This window comes from Crassostrea angulata, chromosome 10 (assembly GCF_025612915.1).
Source record: "Crassostrea angulata isolate pt1a10 chromosome 10, ASM2561291v2, whole genome shotgun sequence".
Classification (NCBI taxonomy): domain Eukaryota; kingdom Metazoa; phylum Mollusca; class Bivalvia; order Ostreida; family Ostreidae; genus Magallana; species Magallana angulata.
In genome coordinates, this window is record NC_069120.1 from 3,587,916 (window position 1) to 3,597,765 (window position 9,850).

The 9,850-nt window shown below is 32.4% G+C and overlaps 1 protein-coding gene and 1 long non-coding RNA gene across 4 annotated transcripts; both read right to left on the reverse strand.

Annotated features, from left to right (window-relative positions):
• Nucleotides 1–6,531: 6,531 nt before the first annotated feature.
• Nucleotides 6,532–8,840, reverse strand: LOC128165793 (uncharacterized). 2 transcript variants are annotated; one of them, XM_052830627.1, is made up of 2 exons: nucleotides 7,452–8,840; nucleotides 6,532–7,245 (listed from the first exon to the last, which is right to left on the reverse strand). In XM_052830627.1, the coding sequence occupies exon 1, from the start codon at nucleotides 8,827–8,829 to the stop codon at nucleotides 7,846–7,848; it is 984 nt and encodes a 327-aa protein (XP_052686587.1). In that variant the 5' UTR covers nucleotides 8,830–8,840; the 3' UTR covers nucleotides 6,532–7,245; nucleotides 7,452–7,845. The 2 variants fall into 2 exon arrangements, with proteins under 2 accessions (XP_052686587.1, XP_052686586.1); XM_052830626.1 differs by having other exon boundaries at nucleotides 6,532–7,275.
• Nucleotides 6,532–9,850, reverse strand: LOC128165796 (uncharacterized). 2 transcript variants are annotated; one of them, XR_008241092.1, is made up of 3 exons: nucleotides 9,112–9,850; nucleotides 8,847–8,966; nucleotides 6,532–7,563 (listed from the first exon to the last, which is right to left on the reverse strand). It is a non-coding gene; the product is annotated as an uncharacterized LOC128165796 (long non-coding RNA). The 2 variants fall into 2 exon arrangements; XR_008241091.1 differs by having other exon boundaries at nucleotides 9,061–9,850.

A 9,850-nucleotide genomic window follows, 5' to 3' on the forward strand; every position in this document is an offset into this window, starting at 1 on the left:
TACAAATATGGATTTAAAGCAATAGGGCGCACAAGATTGAAAGTTTGCAGGAATCATCGACCCGAATCAATCCGAATCAATTGGAATTTAAATGTCTATAACCTGGAGATACTATTAGTATACAGGTTTAAAGAAAAATTTATTCCTCACACTAAACTGAAAACAAGAGGCCCATGGGCCACATCGCTCACCTGAGGAACAATAGGTATGATAAAATCAGCTTAATGGAGTCATAATACAAACTATCTGGACAATGTACAATAATACATCTAGATCCTGTATAAATAAAATCCATTTTCCCCCTGGATATTCTTATGTTTATAATCATAAGCCCCTTTTCTAGCAGGATGATTTTATAGTCATATCATATGTTGAGTATTGCAGTTCTCAAAAAGATCCTTAACAATAGTTAATATGTGGGATATAAACCTACATCAAACTCTGAACCTTCTTGTGAGGCCAAAGAATTGTCCTGGGGCCAAAGTCTTTACAATTATAAAGAATCATCTGGCTGATCAGTTTCTGAGAAGACGATTTTTAAAGATTTACTCTATATATTCATATGTTAAACTTCGACCCCCCATTGTGGCTCCACCCTACCCCCGGGGGTCATGATTTTCACAACTTTGAATCTACACTACCTGAGGATGCTTCCACACAAGTTTCAGCTTTGCTGGCTGATTAGTTTCTGAGAAGAAGATTTATAAAGATTTACTCTATATATTCCTATGTTAAACTTCGACCCCCCCATTGTGGCCCCACCCTACCCCCGGGGGTCATGATTTTCACAACTTTGAATCTACACTACCTGAGGATGCTTTCACACATGTTTCAGCTTTCCTGGTCTTGTGGTTCATGAGCAGAATATTTTTGAAAATTTCTCACAATTAATTTTCACAACTTTGAATCCTCTTAGGCTAAGGATGCTTTGTGCCAAGTTTGATTGAAATTGGCTCAGTGGTTCTTGAGAAGATGTTGAAAATGTGAAAAGTTTACAGACAGACGGACGACAGACAAAATGTGATCAGAATAGCTCACTTGAGCTTTCAGCTCAGGTGAGCTAAAAAAAAACCCAGCTGTAAATAAGTAGGATTTTGCATCTATTCCGTCGTGTTGCTATATTTAGACCTATACTATTATAAAATCTTTTTCATTTCAAACATTTTTCTATTCATTCCACGTCCAACAGAAACCAAATAACGGTTATAATTTCAAAAATGTGCAAAATTTAACAATGAAATTTTTACTCTCCTTGTGCGCCCAGATTCCTGCCGAATCTTTATTTTAAGCGCCCACTTTCTTTACTCTGCGCGAAAAAGGTTCCATTATTTGAAAAGAAACGGCGTGTATTGCTTGGTGCATTTAAATGCCCTCAAAAGTTTACGGGTTTTTTTTTCACTGTTACTTCATCTTGTGGAAAATGTGTTCAATGATAAGGTAACAATAAAATGCTTTGTTGGTTTATTTAAAACAAAAACAAAAACACATTCTTCGTTGATTCATTGGACATCTCGCGATGAATATATTAGATAGTTCTTATGAATTCTTATGTTGAAGTATTAAACGGCCGTAAGATTTTGACAAAATGGCAATGCAGAAATGTTTAAAATTTAAAAGTGGCAATGTTAAAGTGTTTATTCTTAACGATCGTAAGATTATGCTTATCGATCAAAAGATGTTGGCAAGATGGCATTGGTTAAGTGTTCACACTTAATTAACAATGGCTAGTTGGCAATTTTTGTGTTTAACGGTCGTAAGATGACATCATTGTGCCAAACGTTAACAACTGTAAGATGTTGAAATAAGGGAGTTCAAACCTAGTTGATTCAACCATTAGTAAAATAATTAATGGTTTCATTGAATTTTTTTTCAATTGGAGACGTAAAAGATAACAGACTAGATGGTTATATGGTTAAAAAATTAGACAAGATGGTTCCTTTGTATGCTCTGAGCTCGAGAATGAAAGCAATACACAAAAATGTCTCATAGAAGTTATAATTCATTGATAGCTGAATGGTTTCATAAATTAAGTGATTTGACTCGAGGCTCGTAGGCAACACAGACAAAATCAATATACCGAATGATTCTAAGCAACATTTGAACAAAATGGTTCTAGTTTTTTATGAGTGTTATTATTCAATGTTATGTTCTAATTCGAACTATCTCAAACGAACATAAAATATTTACAACCTTATTCAATCATAACAACACTGATTATGGGTAAGTGCTCCAAGACTAGCGCATTTATTCAATAAAATACATAGATACCGCGTTAATATATGTCGAATTCTTGGGACAAAACTCATTATCTGCAACAGAAATATTATAGCATTATGCATTTTATTAATATTTTGTGCAATCAAACCCAATACATGAATGATTATGTATAAGTGGGTGGGCGGGTGGGTGCAAAGCGTGTAAACAGCGCTAAGTCTTGAGCTCGAATAACTTAAAATCACAAAGCATACCAGTCATGCCCTAATAACTGGTCTAACCAGTATTACTACGCGTAAACCACCCTTAGTAAACAAACTATAAATAGCAAACCACGTGCTCGATAAAACGTTGTTATATCTTTCAACCTGAATTAAATATATTTATGTTCTAATTCGAACTATCTCAAACGAACATAAAATATTTACAACCTTTTTTTTTTTTTTAAACCTTTTATTGTCCCATCACTTAATATAAAGCAATATATTTGGTGCCAGGGTTGGGGCCCTGGGATCACCAAGCACTAAGTTACATACAGTTATATATAAATATATAAACTTGTACACTTTCGTGAGAGGTTTTTCTCTTTAACATTTATACATCATTCATCCAAACACATGCATATGAAAATATGTAGACAACTATAATTTTACGTTAATCTTGCTTTTGCAATAGATAATTGTATTACATCATCTGTAACTGCATAAAAAATAATGATCCTTTTTCTTAAAACATTATCAGGTTCCATCGCTTGTTAAAACTTTCCATGTCACCATTTTTTTTTATAAATATGTTTCTCACAGTGAAAGTAATAAACAATTTCCTCTTTAACCCTTTCAAATGAGGGTTTACAATTCTTGCTCCTACTTCTATAAATATGTTTTTTAATTATGCATATTATTAAATTAAATATATTATAATACTTATAGTATTTTCCTAACAAAACATCAACTTTGTTTAGAGATATATCTATTCCAAACTGTTCTTTGAACCAAATCAATGCATTTTCCCAAATATTTTCAACAAATTCACATTCCCAGAAAAGATGACACAGTGTTTCTGGATATATCTTACAAAAACTACATAAATTTGTATTGGTAATGCCAATTTTACATAAGAATGTATTCGTTGCTAAGATTCTATGTATAATTCTATAATTGAACCATCTTAATTGTATATCATTGGTTATCTTAAAAAACAAAATATTTTGTTTTTTCCACCAAGAGTTGTCAACATTTAAGTTTAAAATATTTTCCCATTTGATTTCACTTTTTGGCTTTCTGTACTTCTGATTAATAAAAACATCATAGAAATCTCTACCACCTTGTTTGCTTTTTGTAATCAATTGTAAGAATTTTGGGAAAAAAGGTTGACTTCTTTGAATATTATCATAGTCATAATTCAAATGTAATTTTCTAATACAATCAATTACTCCAAAAAATAATGTAAATGGTGTTTTTAGATCAAATTTTGTACAAAATTCATGATATCCTAGCAAGGTTCCGTCCGTATTGTAAAAATCAAAAACAAACTGAATACCCTTTTTTAACCATGATCTATAACAGACACTTTTGCTGTTTATACATATATCTTGATTATACCATACTGGACTTAAAACAGATGTCAGATTATCAATGCATAGCCTTAAGTCTGATAAAGCTGAGAAAACATCAATCCAAAAAGCATTCTTGACATCTTTCTTAAACTTTCTATAAAAATCTACACCATATATAGCTAGATAACTTATATCTGGAATTAAATCCTTTATTAAATGCTTCCATTGTGAACTACAGGAATTATCAAAATATCTGCGAATCCATGTGATTTTTAAACTTTTACAAAAAGAGTCAAGACATGTCATTCTCATGCCGCTGTATTCATAACTTTGGCATATAATGTTTTTAGCTACCCTTGCTGTTTTGTTATTCCATATATAATTAAACAATAAGTTTTCAATTTCTTTGAGTTTTTCTTTAGGTGGGCTTGGTAGCGTCATCAATAAATGACTGAATTTGGGTATAAGCAAAGTCTTTACTACTGTTATGCGGCCTGCAGTAGTTAAAATCCTTCTTGACCATGATGATATTAATTTCTTAACTAATTCAATTTTTGGCAAAAAATTTAAATCAAACATAGTATTTGTATCTAAGTCTATGCAATATGTAACACCTAAGACTGTAAATGGTTCCTGTGACCACATTAGGTTTTTGTATTTTTCATATAAATTATTGCCAGTATAAGCAGTAGATCCAATCTTTATACATTGTGTTTTATCATAGTTTGGTTTCAATCCAGAAAATTTGGAATACTGGTTGACTAAAGATAAAGTTGACCTGATGGAGTCCTCTGACCCATCCATGAATAAGACAGTATCATCAGCATATAGTAATAATTTGTATTCCTTATCTTCAATAACAATTCCCTTAATTAGATTATTATTTCTAATCATTATACCCATTATTTCTGCGCAAAGTAAGAACAAGTATGGTGAAATTGGGTCCCCTTGTCTACAACCTCGTCCCATATGAAAAAAATCAGAAAAAATACCATTTTGAATAACACATAATTTAGGCTCTTTAAACAAAATCTTTATCCACTTTATAAAATTTTCACCAAAATTAAAAAAATGCAATACTTTGTAAATAAATTTCCAAGAGATAGAATCAAATGCTTTTTCAAAATCGACCAGAAGAATAAGACCAGGATTATTATATTCCTTACAATAGTGCATAATGTCATACAATAATCTAGAGTTTTCTCCTATGTATCTACCAGCAAGAAAGCCCTTTTGATTTTCGTGAATTATTTTCGTTAAAGTTGGTTTCATTCGATTCGCCAAGACACTAGAAAGCAGTTTATATGTAATATTCAGTAAGGTGATTGGTCGCCAGTTTTTTAGAGATTCCCTTGGCTTATTGCCTTTTGGGAGAATAGATATAATTCCTAGCTTTTGATTATAAGATAACTGTCCCATTTCATAACTATAATTAAAAGATTTGAGAATATAAGAATCAATATCCCTCCAAAAGAATTTAAAAAATTCTGCAGTAAAGCCATCTGTTCCAGGTGTTTTGTCATTCTTAAAATTTTTGAGGGCTTGAAGCACCTCTTGTTTTGTAATTTCTGCATCTAAAATTTCTTTTATTTTATTATCTATTTTAGGGACCTCTACTTTTTGTAGTAAATCTTTTAGGTTTACATCATCAAGATCTTGATCTTTATTTGCATACAGTTGTTTATAAAACTTTTTTACTTCTTGTAATATTTCTTCTTGTTTATTTATATGTTTACCCTCGATATCCAATTTGCTAATATTTTTGTTAACATAATTTCGTTTTTCTAAAGCACAAAATTATTTTGTAGGTTTTTCTCCATCTTCTATCCACGTACAATGACTTCTTAGCAAAAGCCCCTTTAGTTCATATTTTCTTATTTCTTCCAGATCTCTCTCAAGGTCGTTTATCATATCTAAATATAGTGGCAAATGGTTATCAGAATACATATCATGTAAAATTTTTAAATTATTACTAATATTTACTTTATGTTCTCTCCTTTCTCGTGTTAATTTTGACGACATTTGTATTGCCATATCCCTTATTTTCATCAATAAAACATCTAAAAATAAGTTGTCTGGAATTTCCAGTGTTGATTCATTAATACGGTATTCATTATCAGTTTCTTTAATAATTTTTTTAACATTTGTTACAAAGTCTTTATTCTTGAGTAGTGAATTATTAAAACGCCAGAATCCCTTTCCCTTTTTAAAGTCATTTATAGTGATGTCTAATTCAATAATAGAATGGTCAGTCCTATAACCGGGTAGTATGTGTACATTATCAATAATTGATAGGAGTTCCTCTGACACAAGGAAAAAGTCAAGTCGAGCTTGCTTTACAGGATTTTTTCTACTCCATGTATATTTTCTAACATTTGGGTTTTTGATTCTCCAGGGATCTACTAGATTGAACTTTGATTTTAGTTTTTCTATTTCAATTTTATTTTTTGGATTATTTTCTCTTAGATAATTAAAACAATCTAATTGGTAATCTTGCACAACATTCCAATCCCCACACATAATTATAAAGTCAGTATCAAAAAAGTCATTTATTTTATCACTCAACTCAGAATAAAAATTAGGATTATCCCTATTGGGCCCGTATAAATTGACTAGCGTAATTGAGTACTTGTTATCTATCATTATATTTGATATAATGTTGTAAAATATTTACAACCTTATTCAATCATAACAACACTGATTATGGGTAAGTGCTCCAAGACTAGCGCATTTCGAACGTAACAAAGAAAGGGGAAAAGAAAAACTGTAAGTTATATTTATTATTGAACACATTCAAATATTCAATGACTGAGACACAGACATCAATGATTTTACATTTTCATGAACATAACCGTCTTTTGCGTTGTCAGAGCGCCACCTGCCGTGCTTCTTAAACAGTCTGTCACTCACACCAGCGTTAGCAGCCGCAGTAGCGCCCCCTGACCTTAAACTGTGAAGACCAAATTTGGACTTATCCACACCAACACTTTCCAAAGCATTAAGTAATAATTCCCTTGCTCTACTATAAGACAATGGTCCAGAATTTCTTAATTTATATTTACCAGATTTTTTACAAAATGATAACGCCCTGAAAATAAAACAATCAGAATCCGAAGCAATGTCAGCAATTTTCAAATACAATTGTTACATACCATACGGACAAGTAACATTATTTGTTTTAGAAACTATTACATTACTCCCAGTCTTATATTTATCTGTTTTACTCTTAGAGATATACAAAGAAAGATGGTCCTCATAAAATGTAATGTCAGAGCGTTTTAAGTTGACCAGTTCTGAAAAACGTAAAAAAGCTGCATAACTTAATAGACACATACATGAAATTCGAATGTCTGGTAAACTGCTACTTCCGGTCCCGTAACGATTCACTATTTGCTGTAAAATTTCAGAAGTTATTGGTTCTTTCTTGGTAACAGGTTTAGCACTTAAGCGGCGAGCTCCCTCCAAAACTGAAACGACTAATGATGAATGACAAGGATTTTGTGTTCCTGAAATTTCATGAGCCCAAGAAATGGCATAAAAGGCTTCATTAACTTTTGCAACAGAGTTAAATTGTTTTGATAAATTAATCAAATATATGGAAACGTTGAAATCAGAAGCAGGGAAGTGTTGCACTTTAGGACTTTGCGAATAACACCACTTTATCCATGAATTAAAGGCATACCGATATTTACGAAAAGTACTTTCAGATTTGGATTTTTCACAGAAGAACTTCAGGTCCGCCAAATTTTCCCCCGATGTCTGAATTGAGGCCCATCTTCCTGTTTGGAAAACATCTGAAAAATGTAAACACGGAAACATTTGTTAGTCCCTCACATTATTTTATTTCAAATTTGACCATGTCGCTCTGTCCATAACAGGGACCATGTCAAAAACAAATTCCAAGACCATGTCACTAATGCCTAATGCTCTTAGGACCGTGTCTTACACAATATCATCTCATCAGTCGTCATTCTGCAATAGCATAAAATATATACAACAGATACATACAAATGCACAATTCAAGCATCTAACCACGTCACTCAGTACAACAGTACTAGGACCATGTTCAAATCTGCTCATACAGAACAAAGTTTAACAGCCAATAAAGAACCATGAAATTTTTCAGTCCCAAATATACAGTTCTTAGACGTGCCTCTGCACAAAATACCTCTTACATCATTAAACTGAATAACATCTGTTACATAACTTCTATATGTCATATCCGGTCCAAAAATCATAGACCAAAACGGCGCCGATGGCCAATAAGGAACGATCAAAGTACCTCGTGATCTGCAATACATAAGATGCCTTAAACTTCTCATGACTAAATGAATAGGTGGCACTAGCCAATTATTATCTGAACTCCAATCTTGAGAAAAACAATCAACTGCATCAGTACCAGGATTCCAGAACAAAGAGTTAAATCTAGGTAATTTCTTATTAAGATAATTTGCAAATCTGTCCACTGTATAAGGGCCCCACATATTATTCATAAATTCAAAAAATTCATCAGATACAGACCAATCATCGTAATCCACTAATTTACTTAAATAATCTGCCGTTTCATTCATTTCTCTGGGAATCCATGCAATATCTAACGAAATTTTTCTCTGCAAACACAAATGAAAAATAGAAAGAGCAATTACATGTAAATCATTTTTCGTGCTACCACTTTGGACAATTGAAACACAATTTTTACTGTCAGTCAATATTTTCACAGACTTCCCACTAAGGTTTTCTTTGTACGAAAATAAAGCAAGCTGAATTGCCTTAAGTTCTCGCCAGGTGGAACTTTGTGCACTCTCTACTTCTGAAAAATTACTGTGAAAGTACTTGTGTGTACCTGATAATTGACATACAGCTCCTGCAGCTACTGAACTAGCATCTGTGCATAAAATAGCAATTGATTTAGAATAATCTTTCATAAAACGACAGTTATACATGTCCAAATTCTTCGACCAGAACGAAAGTTCTTGCAAAAACTCATGTGAACTATCAAATCTAATCAAACTATCCCATGCAAATCGGGACTCGATAATTTCATAACACTTTCTTGTCATAAGTCTACTAATGTTACCGATCACTGGTCCCATACAAATAACCTTGCCCGTAAACTGAGCCAATTGTCTTGCAGTAATTTTTGGTAATCTATGAAACAAATCTGCTAAAGTGCTCTTACAATCTTGTATACGTCTCTCTGGAATAGACAAACAAAACATGTTAGTGTTCCATATCATTCCTAGCCATTCTAACATTTGACAAGGTTCAAAAATAGACTTTTCCAAATTTACCAAAAACCCAGCCTTTTCTAAGGAATCTTTAACAAAAAGGCTATCAGATACCCCTTTCTCGTATGATTCAGCCAATCCCAGGCCATCGTCTAAATACAACACAATGTTGACACCCGACTGCCTCCAGTATCTCACCATTGGTCGTAAACACTTTGTAAAAATGTAAGGTGCCGAAGAAAGACCGAAAGGCAAAACTGTAAATACATAAAATAAATTATTCCAAGAAAAACCCAAAAAAGTTTGTTGTGCTGAGCAAATATCTATATGATGATAACCAGACTTAAGGTCAAATTTAAACATATGAAACCCTTTTTGAAAATATTGCAATGCTATTTTCCAGTCTTCAAATTTCACTTTGTCTCTTCTTACAAACTTGTTCAAAACACTCAGATCAAGGATTAACCTCTTCTTACCAGAACTGTTCATTGCTACACTTAGCGGATTTACCACAACAGGTATGAAAGGAACTTGTATAATACAACTTGAAAGTAACAATTCTGAAACAGTGTCAGAAACAAATTCAGCATTGAGTATGGCAGACTTATTATTTTTCATGTACATTTCTTTTGGTGGCATAATAAATGGAATTACATAGCCAGTGCTAATAGTACTGATAATGAAGTCAGATGCATTTATACTCTTCCAAAATTGTACTGCATTTCTTAACCGATGCTTTACACCTTTAGAATCTCTAAAGCTTTCTAAATTTTTCAAATAGATTTGATGTTCAGATATGATATCATTTTCTTTCAAATTACAGAAACTTTCATAAGCCATGAAATCAAAATCG